We start from the raw sequence: 23,015 nt of genomic DNA, 5'->3' as shown, positions 1-23,015 counted from the left end.
AAAACCAGCCTAGCTACTTGAACTAGTAATTTGATGAACCGTTACCTAAGTCGGCCTGGTTGTTTAATTGGACCACTTATGCAACCCATCCAATCATGATGAATTTTTTTTATTTTTCACCCAACTGATTTTGTAATTTTCAACAACATTACATTTATATAGAGGTTTGTTGTCGTACTTGTTTTATAAAATTAGAGCATAATGAAAACAAAGGATTGTTTAGTGAGGTTCATGTTGAACTTTTCAATAAGGGTAAGGGTTTTAATAATGTGTGCCCTAAGGGCATACATTAGTAAATCATTTCAAGAAATTTTTTAAAGAAAAAAGAAAAAAGTTATTAACATTTTTGACAGTTTTTAATTCTCCTTAAAAACTTTTCAAAAATAGATAATTAATGTATGTCTTAAGGGCATATATTAGTCGTACATTTTCAATAAAGATAAAGGTTTAAGCTGTAGCTCAAATCATAGTCCAAAGGATTAAAGTAACTAGTGAGATATGCAATATGCATAGAATGTGATTCTAGAGTTTGAAATATATTTTTATTCCTAGAATTTTAATACATGTAATGTAATAGGATTTTATCTAACCACGATTTGACTACAATTTTATGATTTTTTGATTTTTTTTTTTTTTGTGTTTTCTTGTATTGTTACTTGTGAAACTTGAGTTTCAATTACATTAGGTGACTAGTTTTTTAGACTTCATTTTAATTAGTAATTTAGGTATACCTAATTTAGATATTTATACTATGATTTCTCAAACTTATTTTTTTTATGTATTTAATTATTTTATTTTTATTCAACCTTGTTGTTCAATCATTAACCCACTAGTTCAACCAATACCCAGCAACCCAACTCTTATACTAGTTTATGTCAGGTCCGAGTTTAACAAATACAAAATTTAAACTATTTGTATTATCACTAAATAAAACACATTATTAAATTTGAGCTCAAACTTGACTAATTTTCTAAATAAAACATAAACAAACTTTTTCCCCCCTATGTGCATATCAAGTTCGTTCACTTTATAGTCCAACTATATGCATAAAGTTTCTCACATGTGAATATGTGATGAGAGACTCAAATATATAAAGGAATGTAGCTAGAAACTAGCTAGAATCCACCTACTGTAGCGGCGTGAGAGGCGGGAGAATCTTATATGAGAATGTGAATGAGGTAATTTTCCATCCCCCTATTTGCTGCTACACGTTTTTGACCATTTGCACAAAACAACTTAGATAAATTATTATACTTGGCAAAAATTTTGGGCTATCACTATGCATGCCTACCTCGGTACCTCCTTGGTATATTCCATAGAATAGTTACACCTCGAAAGAGAATTTGATCCCAAATTGACTTCTTCCTATTAGGAAATTTTAGATTTAAAGTAAAATTTTACCCAAAAGTGATAACATTTGTCAAGTTAATTCTGTCTAGTGTGTCAATGAAAGTCAAAGGTTTAATTTAGCCTACCAGCTAAAATAGTAAAAGGTAATGAGATTTTGATGATGAAAAACCATATATGTCACGATGATGAGAACCAAGAGTTTAGAATTAGCCAAAGCAGAAAAAAAATTTTAAGCACTCAAAAAATATTAGGAACAGATCTAGATCAAAACAACTCCTAAATCCACAAAGCTGAAAAACCTTACTAACTGATTTCAATTCTTAAGAACAAAAACAACCAAAAGAAACCAAATGAAAACTCAAGAATACGGTGGAAGACTATGGTGGCCACGGAGGAGGAATGACGATCTGATTTGGGTCGGCAACGGTGGTTCTTCGGGTTGGATCACATGGACTGGCAAGGACAATGCGTCTAGCAGTGCAAGGATCGATGGCGTGGCCATGATTTGACATTTAAAAAAAAAAAAAAACTTATTTGGTGGGGCTTGGATGAGTTTGATAAGAAGACGGATTTTACTAGAGGCCAATAATGTTGATTTTGATGTTATGATAAATCGTCCTAAAAACTTAAACAGTGAATTGAATTAAGAATTTATTGACCATGATTCATGTGTTGTCACTGTTCACTATCCACTTTCACTTAAACACTTTAAAATTTTAGATGCTTTTATGTGTAGCTCAAATCACTATGGCATTTTTGGTGGCACAAGTTGGCACCATTTCGTTCTGCGCAGCTCTAGAGCTTCTCAGTCTTTTTATCCTACGTATGCAGATTGCAAAGTTGATAAAGCAGGGTAAATATTAGTGCATACTGTTTATTGCACACAATTGTACCCCTATTGCGTTGAAATCGTGATGATTGTGTGTGTACGGTAGTAGGCAAATATCAACGTGAAATAAACATTGCCAAAAAAGAAACAAATTGAGCATCACGAAAAGCATCTCCAATGACTGTCCTATATACGGAATGAAAATGATCGTTAATATTAGTCCTACAAATCAAAGATCTTATCATGAAAACGAAGTTGTATGAAACATTCTTTTATGGATATTGTTGTTGAGCACAATCTCCCTTACAGCTTCATTGAAAATCCCCCACTGCTCCTCTTCATCATCTTCAAATCCTTTCAAGACATCCTTCTCTTTGCTCATTGGCACACTAGCAGGATAGACCCAAAGAAGTGTGGCCCCTTTCATTGTGTATCCGTGCATTGGCAAATCCAAAACAGGCACATACCACATCTTGCAATTATAGTACAATTTTGTTGTTGTATCCTTAGTATCATTATCAAGATGCCAACTCCTCCTACACTCCGCAATATCTTCTTCTCCCATACACACCTTTCCTCGATTCTCCGAGTCACAAACTACGACTTTTTTAAGAATGCAGTGATTATCCGAAATTGTATCTTTAACATAGCGATGCCTTTGTAATGCTTCTTGCAAATGAAATCCGCCAAAAGTCCAAAGAAATTGAAAAACTTCTTCACCCTCTTTGTCATTGCTATGCACTATTGTATTCTTTAAAGGGTCATCATCGTTTTCTTTGTGGACGAATGGTGCAAAAAGAAAGAGGCAATAACGAAATTTAGCCCCAAATAATGCCTTCCACATGAGGAAGCCTGCAACAAAAGGATTTTTCACTCCAGCGGAGTGACTTTGAATTTTCAGACATTTGATCTCTCGAAAGATCTTTAACACGTCAGAACCTCTTATCTCCCTCTGCACTAGGTCCCTCGGCTTGGACTTGCTTCTGAGTTTGCTTAAGATGTTCTTGAATAAACTTTGTGAGGTACTGCGGCTTTTTTTGGATTGAGGAAGATCGGCAGGGGCTTCCATTTCGATCAAAACAGTGTTGGTGTTGGTTTGAGGGATGAGGGAAGCAAAGCGCTTGGAGACGAGAAAGCAACTCACTAAGGCTTTGGCCTCTAAGTCTAAGATTTTGTCGAAGATTAAGAGCAGGATATTGTCTGGTAAATGATCAAAGGAATTAACCTCTTCATTGTTAGAATCCATTCCTTTGATAATGGTGAATGAGATCTAACGTAGCAGATTGCTAATGATATTAGATCTAGGATTTATGGAGTGGAGAGAAGACTTTTTTTTTTTTACTGAAAGGGTAGAAAGAGATTGGAAAGAAGACTTGGTATTAACTATTAATATGTTCTACCTCAAACTCACGTTGAGTGTAGAATATAAGGTTAAGGAGATTACTATAATGAGCCTATGAGCATGCTAGGAGTGAGTTATAGTACTTCTTAATAATTTATTCAGTACACCAACAGGATTCCTCATGTTATTGTCTAAAATGGTGCATAGCTTCTCTTCTCTTCCCTGCAGGTGTTTGAGAGAAACTAATTAATAAGTTTCTGCTGTACCAAAAAATACATAGTCCCATGTCTCACTGGATAGTTTCATGACTAAACTCATTGGATATTTCATTTTTTATATCTCTCACAATACCTTATGAGTTATGATGTAAACCTTAAACCTGTATTATGTTATAATAAATGTATAGATGCAGTTGTTTTTATGGATGAAAAAGGTTGGTCAAACTTGGGCACAGCTTAATACCTTGCTTTTGAGATCTCTCTAGATGGGATTGTTCTTTTCTTCCACTTTTCAGAAGTGGCTGGAAATTCTGCTTACCATTTTCAGTGACAGTAACACCAATTTTCATAATCTTTAGTGCCATATGAGAATGAGATAATTATCCCTGAAGCCCACAAAGACCCAGCTATTTCGTTTTGGGCTCCAGTCTGAAACCCATCTACAATTTATTTTGGGTTGGTCATCTCATCTTGAATTATGTGCAGCAAAGACTGGCCCATTGAGCAATCAAAAGTTGAATAACGTGAACTCCTTTGTAAAGCAACGTATAAGAGTTAAGACAACCCAACTCGCACCTTTAATAAGCAGAGAGAGAATTTAGCTCTTTGAGTAAGCATGCTGATTCCACTATTCTACTCCATTTAAACAATTCTTCTATCTTTGGACACAAATCCCAAAGCTATCACTTTCTTCCATCCCCTTCTTTTTGCCGATACACGTTTTTGACCATTTGCACAAAACAACTCATACACACCATTATACTTGGCTAAAATTGTGGGCTTCACTATGCCCAACTAGGTACCTCCTCGCTACTCCCAAAGTGACTTTGATGAAATTGCCACCTTTTTTGGTTGAAGCCTTTGAAGGGATGGCACTTTTAATGAGATATTGAGGCTGAAATTGGTATACTAGCACTGTCATGTGTTGTAATAAGCCTAATGATAGGTACACATTTTCTACACCCAACGCGTGGAGTGCGTTCTGGACCAACTCCTTCATTACAAAATTGTGGATTGCAAGAATAAGTTGCTGAATTTTTTAACTCACATTGTTGTGTCTGATTTAATCCAAAACTAGATATGTGTGTCTAGTGAAATTAATCCATTTGAATTGAGGGAAAGTAAAGTAGAGGTAGTTAAAAATAGATCTAGCATATTTTTAGCCAACTCTACTCTCCTCTCATTTTCTCTACTCTCCCTCCCTTCACCCTCAATCCAAACAGGCCCTAAAGTTAATAGTTACCCCCTTCGAAAATTCTTGAACAAATTTTCCTAATTGTTTGTTGGGTTTAGATCATTTAGGAATCTATATAAATTTTTTTTTTTGGGTTTTTGTTACACTATTGGCTAGTAGTGTACAAATTTAACTCCAACATATTCCACTATTCCATTTTATTTTCCCATCAAATAAAATTCTTTAAAAAATAATTAATATAACATCCTTAAAAAAATATGGAGTTTTTAATATTATCATTCTAAATCTAACTTCTTACAATTAATGTATAACATAAAGAGCGCAATTATTATTATTATTTTTTTTTTAGAAGGAAGAGCGCAAATTAATACACATTAAAAATACAACTTCAGTTAAATTATGAAAACATGATTTTCAATATGCAATATACAGATATGTGTACTTTAATTTGTAGTGTGCAAAAGAACATTATCGTAACATAAAATATATTGCTTTTGAGTCAACATACATATAAACAGAATTATTAAAATTATCATTATTGAAGTTTTCAAAATGAATAAGTATTGACACATCCTGAAACAAAAAGAACAATGAATTGGAGTTGAAGTTGATGGGTGAACTTACTCCCCTTCCCCTCCTCCAAATATAAAAATAAAGCTGATCGGATATGCAAGTTTTGAAAAGAAAACAAAGAAGGGAAAGGAAAATGTGACACTTATCTCTGCATGTTGCATGTGCCACTCAAATCAGAATCATTTGGCATTTATATTGTGGACACTACTCCCCATGCCCATTCCATTTTTTTTTTTTTTGTCTTTTATAAATAAAATAAAAAGTGGCAATTCCATATTCTCCCACTATAATAAATGAACTTTTATTTATTTTTCCCAAATTATAAGAAATGAAAAACTTTGCCATGATCCACAAGCAACCAAGAGAGAGAGAAGAATCATAGAATTAGGAATAAAGAGAAAAAAAGAAAAAGGAAGGCGTATCAATTTGTACTTCACAATTCCAATTCCAATTCCAATTCCAATTCCAAAGTGGCAATAACCTTAAAAAACCCAACTTTTCCCAAACACGAAGCTTACACCTACACCTACACCGACAAATCCACCCTCTGCTGCACTCTGACACTGCCGCCCGCGAGAGATCCAACGCACTTCACAAACATTCGCACGTGCCACAACTCTACACGTGCCAACTCACCACCTCCAACCCCCCCCCCTCCACTGTTCTCAGATTCCCTCACACCCCCACACACCTGAAATTTCCACTCATACATAAAAAAAAAAAAAAACACTCTCTCATTTCTCAATGCTCTCTCGGACTCGGACCCGAACCCGAACCCGACCATCGCCTCCGCCAACCCGCATTTCTCCGATCGGATCCACCACCACCAAAACTCTCTCTGTTTCTCGAAGCTTCGAGAAATAATAATAAATAAAAATGGAGTCGATACTGGCGCGAGCGTTGGAGTACACGCTCAAGTACTGGCTCAAATCCTTCACTAGAGATCAGTTCAAGTTGCAGGGTCGGACCGTACAGCTTTCCAATCTAGGTAATCTTCACTGTGATTGATTTAATGCTCAAATTTGGGATCAGTATCTATTTGATTTTCATTAGGGTTAATTGCCGGAGTTTTTTTTTTTCTGTGTTTGAATTTTGGCGGCAGATATTAACGGCGACGCTTTGCATTCCAGCGTCGGATTGCCGCCGGCGCTCAATGTCACCACTGCCAAAGTTGGAAAATTGGAGATTATAGTTCGTCACTCATTCATGCTTCTCATTTTTTATTTATTTATAATTATAATTATAAATTTATTTACTCTAATTCTCCGTTTGGTTGCTTAGAATCTCTAAGAAAATTGTTGGAAAAATGAGTTACATCAGTTTCTAATCTATTATTGTTCACTGTTTATTAGCATGAAGATTGCAAGCATTTGAATTTCAATATCAACCCGGCTAACTTAGTGTGTAACGTTTGATTCAGTTGAATTTCCAATCATCAATAGAAAAAAAATTGAAAATTTTGAAATCAAATCCGCCGGTGATTATATTGGTACTTAAGGTTTCAAATAAATTTCAGTAATTGAACCGGATTTGATTCTGTTTATTTGTTTTAATATCTTTAGATTTTTCAAGTTTATGCTGTTTCTGATTGGACTTGATTTGTGTGCTTTTGTAGTTGCCATCATCGCTTGGTAATGTACAAGTGGAGCCAATTGTGGTGCAAATCGATAAACTTGATTTGGTTTTAGAGGAGAACTCTAACTTGGATGAATCTACAAGTCAGGCCAGGTATTGTATGTTATCTGCATTTTTTTTTTTGATAATTCAATTGTAACAATAGGTGGGAGAGGGGAAGGGGGGTGTTTGAACCCCCCATAAAGGAGACCAGCCAATGCCATTGAGCTACGAGGCTCTTGGAAAGTATTGTGTTGTTAATTACGTGCTATCTTGCTTAGCCTTAGTGTTATGGTGTAAGTGAGATTTGTTAGTTTTTAGTAGATTTATGTTTGTGTTGTTAGTAAATAATGTTTGGTTTTGTTTTCATGGTTTGTAGTACCCCAACATCTGCTGGGCCTGCGAAGGGAAGTGGTTATGGATTCGCTGATAAGGTGCGTCTCTCCCTTGGCTAAATTTAAATTTATTTATTTGCTACTTAGGGTTTAGTGATTTCAATCTGTGTAATGGAACCCAGTTATAAATTAACAAAATTAAGAGTCTAAGACCTATACTCAGCCCATCCTAGAGCTTTATCATTTGTGGCAAGTTAGGAGGGAAATTTAATTTGTTATGTTCATTATCTGTCATTGCCCTGGATGACTTATCCTACTTCAAATTTTCAGCTCGCATATATTCATTTTCCACTTTAAACCTGAGAGATCTTAGATCTTCCTTTACGTCTTCTATCCACTCTCCTTTTGTGTAGCTTTCCTTGTACTTTCGACTTTTTTTTTTTTTTTGGCTTACTGTACTTCAGCCATATGGTAATTAGCACACAGAACTTGATTGAAGGATTCATGTCCTTTAGGATGCTGGTAAAGGTTTTATGCCAGTTGCCAGCTTGGTACAACTCTCCCTTTTGTGGGTTTGTAACCACTCACATGCACACAAATGCAGGCATTGAATTTGAAAGAAACTTCCTATTTAAAAAGAAAATATGAAAGAAAATTCACCTTATATGATTATCAGATTGCAGATGGAATGACTGTAGAGATTCACACTGTCAATCTTCTGCTTGAAACTCGTGGAGGTGCTCAAGGTCAAGGAGGAGCAACTTGGTAGGATCTTGTTGCATTCATCTATTTTTGTGTTTAATATCTGTACTTGTAAATTAGGCACGCAACATTTGCATTTGGTCCATGAATTGGCTGTAACTTCATTTTTAAAGTATGATTTACTTGCTTAAAGTCATAAATCATATCACCTTGCCTCAACAGTAAATGTATGTCAAATTTAATAGGAATAGCTTCACTTCTGAATTATGACCTCACTTCATGCTGATGATGCTTATTTGTATGCTTTGACGTGTGAAAAAAGATTGGTAATAACTGTAATTTATCTAACAATTTCAGCTCTAACGTATACTAGTGGAGGATCCACTTTGTTGCTTTGCTCTTTATATAATTTTTAACTATGCTTCAAAGTTTGTGATATCTGGACTACTTATTTGTGATGATACTAGAAATTTACAGAGATATAATTTTTCAATGCTTTTTAGCAATAAAAGAGAGTGGGTTTTTCATTGTTTCTGCACATGCTCATTATAGCTACGAGGATAATTTGGTCACATTCAAATAGTACCATCTGTCTGTACAATTAATGTGTCATGATGCTATTTGCAATTCAAATTATGTGTCAAATTGTCAATGTTTAGACCCAAATATAGGTTTGGTTTTCTTTTCTCCCACCGGATTCATCTTCCAATCTTGATTTGTGTGGAATGTTTAATGCATATAGTAGATATTGCTATTAGTGACATAACTCATAATGCATTCATATACCCTTAATGTGTTATAATATGTTAATTCTGATCAATAACTTAATTGATTTCTCTAACAATGACCCCTATAAATTTGTGTTGAGGCTTAGGTTGAGTTATGCTATGAAGCTGTATTGCTCAATGCCTATATACAGGCCTTTTTTCTCATATATGTATATATGTTAAACCATCCCCAGGGCATCACCTTTGGCATCAATCACTATACGCAACCTTTTGCTGTATTCTACAAATGAAAATTGGCAGGTAATTTACTGATTAAGCTTATGTGATGGTTTATTGACTACTTTCTTTTGTGCAACTACTAACAACCTTTCCTAACAGGTTGTAAATCTTAAAGAGGCACGGGACTTCTCCAATAACAAAGAGTACATCTATGTGTTCAAAGTAATATAATGATTTTCTATAATATCTATATTGATGTATATGTCACTTTGTGTGTTGGGCATTTTTATTTGTGGGGTGGGGTTAGGGAGGGGGGGGGGGGGTGTTGGAGTTGGTGAGGGCTCCCACTGCCTTTGTTTGAATTGCTCTTCTGTGTTGTAAACTTATTTTTTTTATGATAAGGTGTGTCCTGTCCTGATCTTGCAGGTTGCTCATGTTTACACGAGTATCTAACAATACTAAATTCTTTCCTCACAGAAACTCGAATGGGAATTTTTGTCTATTGATCTCCTGCCTCATCCTGATATGTTCATGGATGCTAATTTTTCTCAAGAGAGAGGAAGCCAGAGAGATGATGATGGTGCAAAGCGAGTTTTTTTTGGCGGAGAGCGCTTTCTTGAAGGAATATCAGGACAAGCTTATGTAATGCAAATCTGATATTATAAGTTGATTTTTATATTGAACTCAGCCATGTAATATTAGAACATCTAGATTCTTGTGGGTCCACATTACTTATTGTATCCTGACTTTGTGATGATCAGATCACAGTGCAAAGGACTGAACTAAACTGTCCACTTGGGCTTGAGGTCCAGTTACATATTACAGAAGCTGTTTGTCCTGCATTAAGTGAGCCAGGTAATGTTGTTTAGATTTTCTTGTTCACTATTGTAGTATATAACAGGGGGCTAATGTAGCATCATGCGAACAGGACTACGTGCTCTTCTACGATTCTTGACTGGATTATATGTCTGTTTAAATAGAGGAGATGTTGATTCAAAGGCCCAGCAGGTTTTATCTTGATTTAGTTGCTATTATTCCTATAAGTCTTATCTTTCTAACCTGTTATATAACAATCTCTCTCTCATGGAATCCTGGCAGCGATCTACTGAAGCAGCAGGACGTTCTCTAGTCTCTATTGTCGTGGACCACATATTTCTCTGCATCAAAGATGCTGGTTTGTCCCTCCCACCCCTCCTCCCTTTCCAAAAAATGGCTGTAGCTTTTAATTTGTTATTCTATGCACTTCAATAACCTAAATATTTGAACTATTAGTTTGATCTCTCTCTCTCTCTCTCTCTCAATACCTTATATTTTTACTGAAAAAAATTCTTCTTCTGTTTCAACTTGCAGAGTTCCAGCTTGAACTTTTGATGCAGTCACTCTTATTTTCACGGGTATTTTTTTAATGACTTACTCTTCAACTTCTTGGTGACATCATCTTACTGTTTTATCCAAGTGATTTTTGGCTAAAAATCAATCCCATCTTACCCAAAACAAAACAGATATTGTGAGCAATACTGAATTTGTTTTCTGTGTTATGTGTTTCACATAATCTGTCCTATATAATGTTATAACTAAGATAATCAGTGCTTGAAAAACAAAGAAAGAGAGCCAATGAGCTCTAGCTCAAATGGCACATCGTTTCCTTGTAAGAGCAAGGTGGAGGGAGAGGTCCTGGGTTCAAGGTACATTGACGGCATGTATAATTACCAATGAAAAAATAGGGAAAAGAAAAAGTGACATCAGTTTCAGATTGTGCACTGTGTCCTTAGAAAGTTCTTTTATAAGATTTCATCGTTTCTTTGAGATAATTTTGTTCAAAGATGATTTTCATGTTAGGACTTAGATGCTCCTTGACTAGTTTGATAATATTCTTAGGAGGAGTTCTACTGGTGCCTTCTTTAAGTTGTTTGGACTATTGGATAACCCATCCTATAGTTTTGATCCTTTCGCTTGGAAGCTTTAAGATCCCTTGAATTATTCCACACGTATCTAGTAGTTTTTTGTGCAGTTCCATGCTTTTAGGGTTTTAAGACCTTATTGGAGATGTACTTTTCTCACAGGCCAGTGTCTCTGATGGAGAAAATGACAATAACTTATCGAGGGTCATGGTTGGTGGACTATTCTTAAGGTGAGCTTCATTTTATTTCTGCTTTTCCACATTTATTTTTCTCAGTAAGTACCAGTGAATATTCTTTCTCGTCAATATTCTTTGGGCTTCTTTCCTGTTTGTTGCTGTTTGAAGATTTTAGCATTTTTGCATGTAGTTTTATTTCACCCCCTTTTCCTCAGATACAAATTCCACTCAACTTTATCAAATTTGATTTTGTCATTGATATAAAGAGAAGAAACCCACGGCTCAAGAAGTATACAATGGGTGACACTGACTGACAGGTGTTCTGTTGTGTAGAGTTTATAGATTCCCTTTCTTTTGAATGCAATTGTTGAATATTGTAAGGTTTTCGGAGAGCTTCATTTACACATCCTGCGTACATGAGATTTGACTGTTTTCTAAATAAATTAATTTTTACTCATGAAAAAAATAATTTTGTCATCTCCGACGAAGACGATGGAGGAGGATGATGAGTTGTTGGGTCTGGAGGTAAGGGCGACGGAGCACGAGGCCTCTGATGGTAAGATGGTATTTAAATATCCTCCCACTATTAGGGAATTGGTCAGTGACTTGGATAAATCATGGGGTAATTCCAAAGAATGGATGCTACAATTGCGAGATGGTCGACAAGTAGTGATTCCGTTAGCTCTATATCGATCTCCAGAAAGTGTGTCGGATTGCTCAGTCCCTGATGTAGAGGCTGTAACAGGTAATGACACTGTTATCATTGACGGTCAGCTAATTAGTTGGGCAGAGGACTGTGATGGGTTAGTTGAGTCTGTGTCTGTTGTTAAGGAGGCAGAGGAGGAGATGGGGGATTTTGATGAGAGGTTGATGTCTTGGGAGTGTAGTGGCAAGCCGCTAGAGGTGGTTCCTTTGGCCACAGAAGTTCCTTTGGATTTGGAGTGTAGTTCTAAGCGGGGGGTTGGGTGTTTGGAGTCGGGTGATGGTAATAATTTATCAATATGGGTAACAAATCGGATTAAGGCTTTTAGAAAATCAAGCACCTCGTTGGAAGGTTTTTTGAGGAGCAGATTACGGGATTGGCGGCTATAGAGGCCAAGAAAAAGAATAATAAGCTTAAGGCAGTAGATGATCTTATGAAGCACGGTAAGTCGTGCGTGCAAAGGTCGGCGGAGTTGAAAAATTTATTGACATCTCTCGAATGTTGAGGTTGATTCAACGAAACCGAGGAATATAAGTAAGGAGAGGGCTGTGGTGGTTCATCAATGAATTTGAAGATTATTTCTTGGAATGTTAGGGTGAATGATAGGGATAAAAGGCTTCGGATTCGTAATTTGGTAAGGAGATGGAAGCCAGATATTATTTGTATTCAAGAAACTAAAATGGAGTTGATAACTAGAGATGTGATTCACAGTTTATGGAGGGGCCAACATGTCGATTGGTCTTATCTAGGCTCTTGCGGAGCTTCTGGAGGGGTGTTACTGATGTGGGATACACGGGTTGTGAATAAAGAAGAGGAGGCTGTGGGGCGATTTTCAGTTTCTTGTAGATTTACTAGTGTGTCAGATCAGTTTGTTTGGGCGTTTACTGGTATCTATGGTCCTAATTCTGTGAGAGATAGAAGATTCTTATGGGAAGAATTATTTGGCTTGAATAGTTGGTGGAATGTTCCATGGTGTGTGGATGGTGACCTTAACGTGGTTAGGTTTCCTTCTGAGCGTTCTGGTTCAACCTCTTTTACTAATGCCATGCGGGAGTTCTCCAATTTTATTTCTGAGCTAGGTCTCATTGATATTCCGCTTCAAGGGGGATCTTTCACTTGGTCTAATACTCGTGAAGTTGCTTCGAAGGCTAGGACGATGTGTTTTTGTTTTCTGTAGATTGGGATGATAAGTTTCCGTCTGTTTCTCAACAACGCTTGCCTAGGCTGTTATCTGATCACTTCCCGATTGTTCTTGAGGGTGGTTCCTTTCAGAGCGGTAGGAGGCCATTTAGATTTGAGAATATGTGGCTGAAAGATGAGGGTTTCGTGGAGAGGGTGCGATCCTGGTGGGCATCTTATAATGTCCAAGGAGCTCCGAGTTTTGTGTTGGCCTATAAATTGAAGCTTTTGAAAAATGATTTGAAGAAATGGAATGTGGAGGTTTTTGGAAATGTTGAAGATCGGGTGAGAAAATTGTGGCAAGAGCTTCGTGATTTAGAGATGATCGAGGATAGTCGAACTTTAGTTGCGGAGGAAAGGTCAGAGTTGGAAAGAATTCGAGGTGAATTAGAAAAAGTTACTTTGATGGAGGAAATCTGTTGGAGGCGAAGTCTAGAGTCCTTTGTATTAGAGAAGGAGACAGGAATACCAAATTCTTTCATCGTATAGCTAATTCTCACGGAAAGAGTTAATTCCATTGATAGGCTTATGGTAGATGGTGAATTGTCTTCGTATCCGAGGCTATAGCCGGGTTGTATCTCTCATTTTTATAGTGCCTATATGCCGAAACCGTGGCTTATAGACCTTTACTTGTTGATGTGGAGTTCTGTTGTGTATCAGAGGATGATGCTGTGTGGCTAGATAGGCCTTTTGACGAGGAAGAGGTGTTTGGGGTGATTAGTGATTTTAAAGGGTGATAAGGCTCTGCCCGGATGGCTTTTCTATGGCGTTCTTTCGGTCTTGTCGGTCTTTGTCAAGGCCGAAATTATGGCGTTGTTCCAAAACTTTCATACTCGAGCCGTGTTTGAGAAGAGCCTTAATGCTTCTTTCCTTGCTCTTATTCCCAAAAAGGTGGATGCTGTGGAGATCAAGGATTTTCGGCCTATTAGTTTAGTGGGTGGGATCTATAAGATCATTTCTAAAGTGTTGGCTAATCGTCTCAGAAGGGTGGCACATGGGCTTATTTTGAATTCTCAGAATGCATTTGTGAAAGGTAGACAGATATTGGACTCTTTCTTGATTGCTTCAGAATGTATTGATAGTAGATTGAAGTCAGGTGTTCCGGGAGTGTTATGTAAGTTGGATGTGGAGAAGGCTTATGACCATGTAAGCTAGGGTTTCTTAATGTATATGCTTCAGCGTTGTGGGTTTTCAGAGAAATGGAGAAAGTGGATAATGTGTTGCATATCTACTGTTAAATTCTCCATCCTGATCAATGGTAGTCCTTCTGATTTTTTTGGTAGTTCTAGGGGGATTCGACAAGGGGACCCCTTGTCTCCGTTGCTATTTGACATTGTTATGGAGGGGTTGAGTCGTGTGTTTGATGTGGCATTTGTTACTTGGTCAGTTCTCGATGCCGTAGGTAATTCAGCTGGTAACTCGGTGATGGTGTCTCATCTTTTGTTTGCTGATGACACTCTTATTTTTTGTGATGCTGATTCTTCGCATATAGCTTGTTTGAGAGCGATCCTAGCTAGATTTGAGGAGGTCTCAGGCTTAAGGATTAATTTGGGAAAATCTGAGTTGGTTCCTATAGGGGAGGTCTACAATATGGATGTGTTGGTGGGGATGCTGGGTTGTAGGCTATCCTCTCTTCCTTAAAGATATTTGGGGCTTCCGTTAGGAGCTAAATTTAAGGAGTCGTCTATTTGGAATCCTATTTTGGAGAAGATGGAAAGGAGATTAGCAGGGTGGAAGAGGTTGTATCTATCTAAGGGGGGTAAGGTAACTCTTATTAAAAGGACTCTTTCCTCCTTACCTACTTACTTCCTTTCTCTTCGCACTCTTCCCGGGAAGGTGGCGAATCGTATGGAGAAGTTACAAACGAGATTTTTTGTGGAGTGGTCTTAATGGTGACTCTAAATTACACTTGGTCAATTGGGCTCGGGGTTTGTAAGCCGTTGCAGGGTTGGAGGGTTAGGTATTAGAAGATCGAGGAGTTTTAATGCCGCCTTACTAGGAAAATGGTTATGGAGGTATGGTACGGAGACCGATGCTCTATGGAGGAGGGTTATTGCGGTGAAATATGGGAATGATTGGGGTGGTTGGTGCACGAAAAAGGTGACCAAGGCTTATGGTGTTAGTTTGTGGAGACATATTAGGAGTGGTTGGACATGTTTTTCTAAACTCCTTATGTATGATGTGGGTGATGGTACTCGAGTGAAGTTTTGGAAGCATGTATGGTGTGGTGATCGTACTTTCCAAAGAGGCTTTTCCTGAGCTCTATAGTATTAGTAGGACAAAGGATTCTTCGGTAGCGGAGGTTATGTGTTGGTCGGTGGGAGGATTCATTGGGATGCTAAATTTCGTCGTCCTCCACAGTGATTGGGAACAAGAATCCTTTGATCGGTTTATGGATATGGTCTACTCTTCGACGGTACGGGGTTTGGGTCCGATCGGTTGTGTTGGAAGCGCAAGGAGTAGAGGTTTTGAGGTTAGAGGTTTCTATCGTTCTTTCTACCCTCCTACCACCTTACCATTCCCTTGGAAGTTGGTTTGGAAATCGAAGGTTCCTCCAAGGGTAGCTTTCTTTTCATGGTCTCGCTTCTTTAGGTAAGATTTTAACAACAGATAATCTTCGCAAACGACGAGTGCTAGTTCTGGATTGGTGCTATATGTGTAAGAATTGTGGGGAGTCGGTGGATCATCTTCTTCTTCACTGCCCCATTGCTTGTGAGTTGTGGTCGTTGGTGTTTTGCCTATTTGGAATTCATTGGGTTATGCCTCAGAAGGTTATTGAGTTGTTTGAGTCTTGGCAGGGTAAGTTTGGAAGACATAGAAATATAGAGTTGTGGAGAATTGTGCCTCATTGCTTGTTATGGTGTATTTGGCGCGAAAGGAATGAGAGATGCTTCGAGGGCTGTGAACGCTCTATACTAGAGATTAAGTCTTTATTCCTACACACTCTCCTCGATTGGAGTGTGGTTTTTTGTCATTTTTCTTGTTCTTCCCTTCCTGTTTTACTTGATCGTTGTAATCTTGGTTATTGATTTATGCCCCCATAGTACATTCCCAATGTACTCGGGTTGGCTGTTCTTCATTTTTTAATAAAATTTTCGTTACTTATCAAAAAAGAAAAAAAAATTACAATATAGCATTCAAGAAACCTATAAAATCTACTAAAGGATTAGAAGTACAGTATAAGGCTCTATATTTAGAACTTGAAAGTTTGTTGATCACCTTGAAGAGTGTTTTTTATTTACCAGAATTACAATATAGCATTTGTTAGAATTATGGTTAGTGATTAAATTCACTATTTCCTAATAGCTTAAGTTTTTGGGACAATCAATAATTTAACAGCGTTCAAGAAACCTATAAAATCTACAAAAGGATTAGAAGTACAGTCAAAGGTTCTATATTTAGAACTTGAAAGTTTGTTGATCACCTTGACGAGTGTTTTTTATTTACTAGGTGTGGATATGATCTACTCTTCTGAATTTCTTCAGCATCTTTAATCGATCAATTTGAATATTTTTTTTTTTTTTTTGCTGGAGCAGAAACATGTCTTATTGGATATCTTTGCTGGTCCTCGTTTGTGATGAGGATTATTTTTTATTTATTTGTCATTTTTATCTTGTAACTGAGATATATGTTACCTCGCTGGTGAATGCAGGGATACTTTTTCACGCCCTCCATGCACCTTAGTGCAACCATCAATGCAAAGTGTGACAAAAGATCTTCTACATATTCCTGAATTTGGTATCAGTTACATTTATTTTATAATTTTAAGAATGTAATTTTCAGCTCAATTTATGTATATTTGGTTAGGATTTGAGTATATGAGTGATTTAGTTGACATTGTTCCTGTCTGTTTGGCCAGCAAAGAACTTTTGCCCTCCAATATATCCTCTGGGAGAACAGCAGTGGCAATTGATTGATGGTGTTCCTCTAGTATGTCTCCATTCTCTTCAGATCAAACCCTGTCCAGTTCCGCCATCTTTTGCTTCACAAACAGTTGTAGACTGTCAACCTCTTATGGTATTGCATCATTTTATTTTTTATTTTTAATGAACGATCCTAATATAATTTTTTTTTAACTTCTAAGGAATACCTTCCCATTCTTTGGTCAGATTTATCTTCAGGAAGAATCCTGTTTGAGGATATTTTCCTTCCTAACTGATGGAGTCGTCGTCAATCGTGGTGCTGTTTTACCAGATTTTTCAGTAAATTCCTTGGTTTTCACTCTCAAGGAATTAGTTTTTACTATTCCTTTGGACGTGGGAAAATTGAATAATAGTGCTAGTAACAAGGACGGTAATATCCAGAGTTCATTTTCCGGAGCAAGGCTTCATATTAAGAACTTATTATTTTCAGAATCTCCTTCACTAGAACTAAGGATGCTGAACCTGGAGAAGGATCCTGCTTGCTTTTGTCTCTGGGAAGGTCAACCATTTGATGCTAGCCTGAAGAAATGGACCACTAAAGCATCACAAATTAGTTTGTCTTTAGAAACGTGTAGCGACTTAAGTAGACTTCAGAATTCTCTTGACTGGGGTTCAGGTTTGTGGAGAAGTGTTGAGCTGGAAGATGTTTGCATTGAAGTAGCCATGGCAACTGCTGATGGAAGCCCATTAACAGATGTTCCTCCTCCAGGTGGTATTGTCAGGGTAGGGGTTGCTTGTCAACAATATTTGTCCAACGCTTCAGTTGAACAGCTATTTTTTATCCTTGATCTCTATGCATACTTTGGCAGAGTGAGTGAGAAGATAGCCATTGTCGGAAAAAATAATAAACTGAAGAGAAGTAATAATAATAATTCTTTTGGTGGAAGGCTGATTGATAAGGTCCCTGGTGATACTGCAGTAAGTTTAGCAGTGAAGGATCTTCAGCTTAAATTTCTGGAGTCTTCTGAAATGACTGTTCACGAAATGCCTCTTGTTCAGTTTCTTGGGGATAATCTGTTTGTCAGAGTTACTCACAGAACGCTTGGTGGTGCAGTTGCTGTTTCATCCACTTTACGTTGGGAGAGTGTTCAGGTGGACTGTGTAGACACTGAGGGAAAATTGGCAAATCAAAATGGCACAGTGTCAAGTAATATTGATGATGATCCTCTGATTTGTGGGAATGGATACCCTCAACTAAGAGCTGTTTTTTGGGTACAGAAGAAAAACTGTTCAAGTGGCAATGCTTTTGCAGTGCCGTTTCTGGACATTAGCATCGTGCATGTGATTCCATTAGACGAACAAGATATTGAGTGCCATAGTTTGAATGCTTCAGCGTGTATTTCTGGTGTTCGCCTTGGTGGAGGAATGAATTATACTGAAGCCTTACTGCATCGGTTTGGAATACTTGGGCCTGATGGTGGTCCTGGGAAGGAGCTTTCTAAAGGGTTAGACAACTTACGAGCAGGGCCACTTTCAAAACTATTTAAAACAACACCTCTCATTGCTGACAATCGGGAAGAGGGTATGGACCATAAGCATCTGCATGCCCACAGATGCGCACTATTTTTCTCATCTCTGTCCGTTTTCTTCTATTTAGTTGAATTTCTTTTAACTTTCCTTTTTAATCAGATGGAAATTCAGGGGATGGAAAAGAAAGAATCTTTTTGCAGCTTGGAAAGTCAGATGACATTGATGTTAGTATTGAATTGAAGGACTGGTTGTTTGCTCTTGAAGGAGAACAAGAGATGGCAGAAAGGTGGTGGTTTCACAATCATGAAGATGTGGGTAGAGAAGAGAGGTGTTGGCATACAACTTTCCAGAGTCTGCAGGTGAAAGCAAAAAGTAGTCCAAAGCACGAACTGAATGGCAAAGGAAAGTCACAAGAAATGCAGAAATATCCTGTGGAATTGGTCACGGTAAGAATTTGATTCTTATTTATTTTCTTCTTTAATTTAACTTCTAAAATTAGGTTAAATTTTTTTTTTGATTAGTTAAGCACCCAGTTGGTTTAGAACCCACAACCTCATGCTCCTATTCTTATGGGAGAAGGAAGTGCCATTTGAATTAGAGTTCATTGGTGTTTTACGAGTTTTAGAATATGGTAAAAGAACTTTTAATGGAACATGAATAAATGTTGCTTGTTTTTCTGAGGGTAAATTTAGCCTTAAGATGAATGCAATAGCATCATTTATGCAGTATTGTTTGATTTTTTGAGGAGGATGAAAAATGATTGTGTTGGTATTTTGGATTATTCTTAGTTGCATTGCTCAGATGATATGCCTGTTTTGAAGTTGGGTCGTTGTATGTGTGTGGTTATAGGAGCATCAGGAGAGGTTTCTTAGTTGTCCCAACCACGTGTTCAATTTGGAGTACTTTGTAGATGAGACACGACGTCATTGATATAAATTGAGGCACTTCAATTTAACGAACCCTTAACCATAAGTCAGTTTTAACCAACCCTTAACCATAAGTTGGCTTTTCGCTGCACTACCATTGTGGGAATGGTTGGGATGGGGATGTCTAGAATTAAATGAGCAAAAAACTACACTGGATTTTTTTTTTTTTTTTTGATAAGTAAGAAGAAAATATTATTAAAAAAAAAGGAATAGCAAGAAAAGTACAAAGAGTTCATGGTAGCGAACAAAGAATAATAAGAAACAAAAAGACACAAGCAGCCGCTAAGCTATTCTAATAGACAAAAGAAAATCCATAAGAGTAAAACAATCCGAGAGACCCTAGCACCGAGACCAATCAATTAGGGTCCGTTGGCATAAATCTACTAACTGAATCACAATTTTCCCATTATCCTCAAAAGAACGCCGATTTTGTTCAGTCCAAATAGTCCACATTAAACAGCCTGAAACCAAATTTTAAATGTCAAAACTATGCTTCCCAAGCCAATGATACCAACAAAATAATAAGTCCACAACTGAACTTGGCATGACCCAATCGACCCCAAATAACCGAAGCATTTACGTCCACAAAGAATGAGCTATCAGACAAAAAAGTAACAGGTGATCCACAAATTCCGTATTACAACAGCACATACAACAACGATTCGTTAAAGGGCGACCACGCAGTATAAGGTTATCCAAAGTTAGAATCTGACCATGAGCTGCTGTCCAAATAAAGAATGCCACCTATTTAGGAACCTTAGCTTTCCAAATTCCCTTCCCAGAAAAAGTAAGAGTTGCATTTCGAATCTTATGATAAAAAGACCGGATATCAAACTTCTCACTTCCATTAAGACCCCAACAAAGACTGTCACACCCTCTAGCCCTAGGAATCCGGGTTTGGATGAAATGAAGTAGGGAGTAAGAAGCCGCTAACTCCCAATCATTGAATTCCCTATAAAATCTTAAACTCCACACTCTGTCATTATCACCAATTGGAGGGCTTAACACTTCAGAATTACAAGCTTCCTTATTGGCTGAACACATAAATAATTGAGGATAAAGAGTTTTAAGAGAATCATCCCCAGTCCATATCATGCCAGAAAAGAATACAAGAACCATCCCCCACCACAAAAGACAAATGCTTAGAAAAACTTCCCACCCTTCGCCAATACTCCGCCATAAACCACAACCATGAGCCCTTCTACAAACTCTAGTGCACCAACCCCCTTTCCCCTCCCCATATTTCTTGGCTATGACCCTCCGCCGCAAATGAGTGATTTCATGGCCATACCTCCAAAGTCATTTTCCTAATAGGGCCTGATTAAAAGACACCAAATTCCGAATTTCCAAACCACCCAACTCACGCGGTAAACCTTATTTGTACAGTGAGATGAGCATATTCAGCATGCCTATGGTACACCTGGCCATGTTAGTTCCTGTGCTGATGCTGTAGACACTAGATATGGTATAACTTTTTTCTGATTATAACCCAACTCAAACATATTCAACTGTTCCTGTAATTGATTTTGATTTTGTGAACCATCTAATTTCTCCCTTTCTTTAGTTTTAGAAATATTCTACTCATGATCTCACATATCGATATGCTTGCAGGTTGGTGTGGAAGGCTTGCAGACTTTAAAGCCTCAGGCCCACAAAAGCATCCATGCATCTATCTTACCTGCAAATGGTATTAAAGGCAATGCGGAGACATCTGGAGGGATAAATCTTGAACTTCGCATGGTGATAGCTGAGGACCCCATCTATGATGATCCAGCCAAGTGGGTGGTGGAAAACTTGAAATTCTCTGTTGAGCAGCCGGTATTAAAAAATTTTACTCTAGAAGTGTATCCATGCTGCCTCTAATTTTAGGAAGGTCCTTACAATGTTTTTTATTTTGCAGATTGAGGCAATTGTTACAAAGGATGAGTTGCAACACCTTGCTTTTTTGTGCAAGTCTGAAGTTGACTCAATGGGTCGAATAACTGCTGGAATTTTGCGGGTACTTAAGCTAGAAGGTTCTATTGGCCAGGCAGCAATCGATCAACTAAGCAACCTTGGTATGTTGAAAACTATTGTTAGTTTTTAATAAATATCTATTTTTGGTATTATAATTTAATTTTATGATTTTCCAAGTCTTAGACTGAAGCACTAGACAAAGCCATGAGGGCTCATGGTTTTGTTGTAAGAAAACAGCAAATGGGTACAAGATAGAGGTCATCAGAATAAGGATTCTAGATTTTGATTAGCGAGGGCTGTAAAAATTGAGTGGAAAATTATTGAAATTGAACATTTGGTATGCCTAGAGAATGCATATCGACTTGAAGCAAAAGGCATCCGGAATCAACATGAGTGTTTAGGAATAAATCAAGCACAACAATGAGTTACCCATTTGATCTTACAATAGTTATTATAGTTTGATAAATGTCAAAAAGAGAAGAATATAGAAAGAATTAATTAAAATTAATTAAAGAATATAATTTCTATACACTCAAAATAAATTCATGTGAATCATTGTAGAGCTATACTATGGGTTTGTTTGGATACCGTTTATTTTGCTGAAAACTGAAAACAATAAAAAATTAATAATAAAGAAGTTATTGTTCACAAAGAAGTTACTGATCATAAGCCTAAATGCACTGTTCATCAACCATAAACAGGGCAAGAGGCGCTGTCCACAAAAAAAAAAAAAACGCAAAATGCAGGATGCTTTTTAGCTATCCAAATGCTCATTATATCAATGTATTCGTGAGTAGGAGAAGCAATTAAAAAAAAACTGTGCACTGAGATAACCCAATACATTCTTAAATGCTATCTCTGCTCTGCTGATTTTTCCAAAATGCTTTACCTAATGACCTCTATTCAAACGGCACCTCCTCTCCCATAATAAGGGTGGAGGATAAGGTCATGGGTTCAAACCCATTGATGTGTTTGGAATTATTTCACTTTTTGTTGAATGTAATGATATTATTTCACTTTTAAATGTTAGTGGTCAAGCTTTGCTACTTGTATGCATGTTCTTTGTTGGGCTTGTGAATTATCCTAATAGTTTCTGCGTGTTCCATCTTTCTTGATTAATGGTCAATTTGATAAAATGAGGAATTGCAGGAAGTGATGGCTTTGACAAGATTTTCTCCCCAAAGCACAGCAGGGGTAGTAGTGCTGGCAGTATTGGGCTCTCTCCACTGTCCCTTCCATCGTCCTTGGAAGGGACAGTGGCCTCACTGGAGGATGCGGTTACAGATTCACGGGCCAAGTGCGCTGCTCTTATTACTGATGCAGGTAGTTCAGAATCTTCCATACAGCATCTAGAAACTATTAAACAACTCAGTCAGAAACTTGAAAGTATGCAAAGTTTGATGACGCGATTACGGAGTCAAATTTAATGAGGGTTATTTTGGGATGTTATGTTCTGGGATAAAAAGGGATCCCAATCATATAGTTTGCCCATTCTTTTTTGTATATAGATTATAAAATACAAGTGCATGTTGAGCATATGTGCCAGTCAGGCTGAATAGAAAGCTGTTCATATGTGTAATGAGAAATTTTGTATCCAAGGATGATTTTCATTTATATCAATTTAAGATTTTGACGAATATGATGAGATTCACAAAGGCACAACAATAATAATCAAT

The 23,015-nt window shown here is 37.3% G+C and overlaps 2 protein-coding genes across 3 annotated transcripts; one reads left to right on the top strand and one right to left on the bottom strand.

Annotated features, from left to right (window-relative positions):
* Window positions 1–2,420: 2,420 nt before the first annotated feature.
* On the bottom strand, window positions 2,421–3,425 carry LOC142639480 (F-box protein At4g18380-like). Its single transcript, XM_075813648.1, has one exon. It carries the CDS (start codon window positions 3,423–3,425, stop codon window positions 2,421–2,423), a length of 1,005 nt encoding a protein of 334 aa, XP_075669763.1.
* Window positions 3,426–5,930: 2,505 nt separating this feature from the next.
* LOC142640743 (uncharacterized) lies at window positions 5,931–22,976 on the top strand. Of its 2 annotated transcripts, XM_075814975.1 has the most exons (20): window positions 5,931–6,495; window positions 6,610–6,698; window positions 7,123–7,235; window positions 7,501–7,555; window positions 8,133–8,221; window positions 9,120–9,186; window positions 9,265–9,327; window positions 9,583–9,747; window positions 9,867–9,960; window positions 10,034–10,113; window positions 10,204–10,279; window positions 10,456–10,499; window positions 11,169–11,236; window positions 16,717–16,802; window positions 16,924–17,081; window positions 17,174–18,509; window positions 18,617–18,903; window positions 20,995–21,201; window positions 21,284–21,440; window positions 22,489–22,976. In XM_075814975.1, exons 1-20 carry the CDS (start codon window positions 6,384–6,386, stop codon window positions 22,764–22,766), a joined length of 3,624 nt encoding a protein of 1,207 aa, XP_075671090.1. In that variant the 5' UTR covers window positions 5,931–6,383; the 3' UTR covers window positions 22,767–22,976. The 2 variants fall into 2 exon arrangements, with proteins under 2 accessions (XP_075671090.1, XP_075671091.1); XM_075814976.1 differs by lacking the exons at window positions 5,931–6,495; window positions 6,610–6,698 and having other exon boundaries at window positions 7,173–7,235; window positions 8,140–8,221.
* The last annotated feature ends 39 nt before the right edge of the window (window positions 22,977–23,015 follow it).

Source organism: Castanea sativa, chromosome 6 (assembly GCF_040712315.1).
Source record: "Castanea sativa cultivar Marrone di Chiusa Pesio chromosome 6, ASM4071231v1".
NCBI classification, from domain to species: domain Eukaryota; kingdom Viridiplantae; phylum Streptophyta; class Magnoliopsida; order Fagales; family Fagaceae; genus Castanea; species Castanea sativa.
The sequence above is the reverse complement of the archived record's forward strand: the minus strand, read 5'-3'. Positions and strand labels throughout refer to the sequence as shown.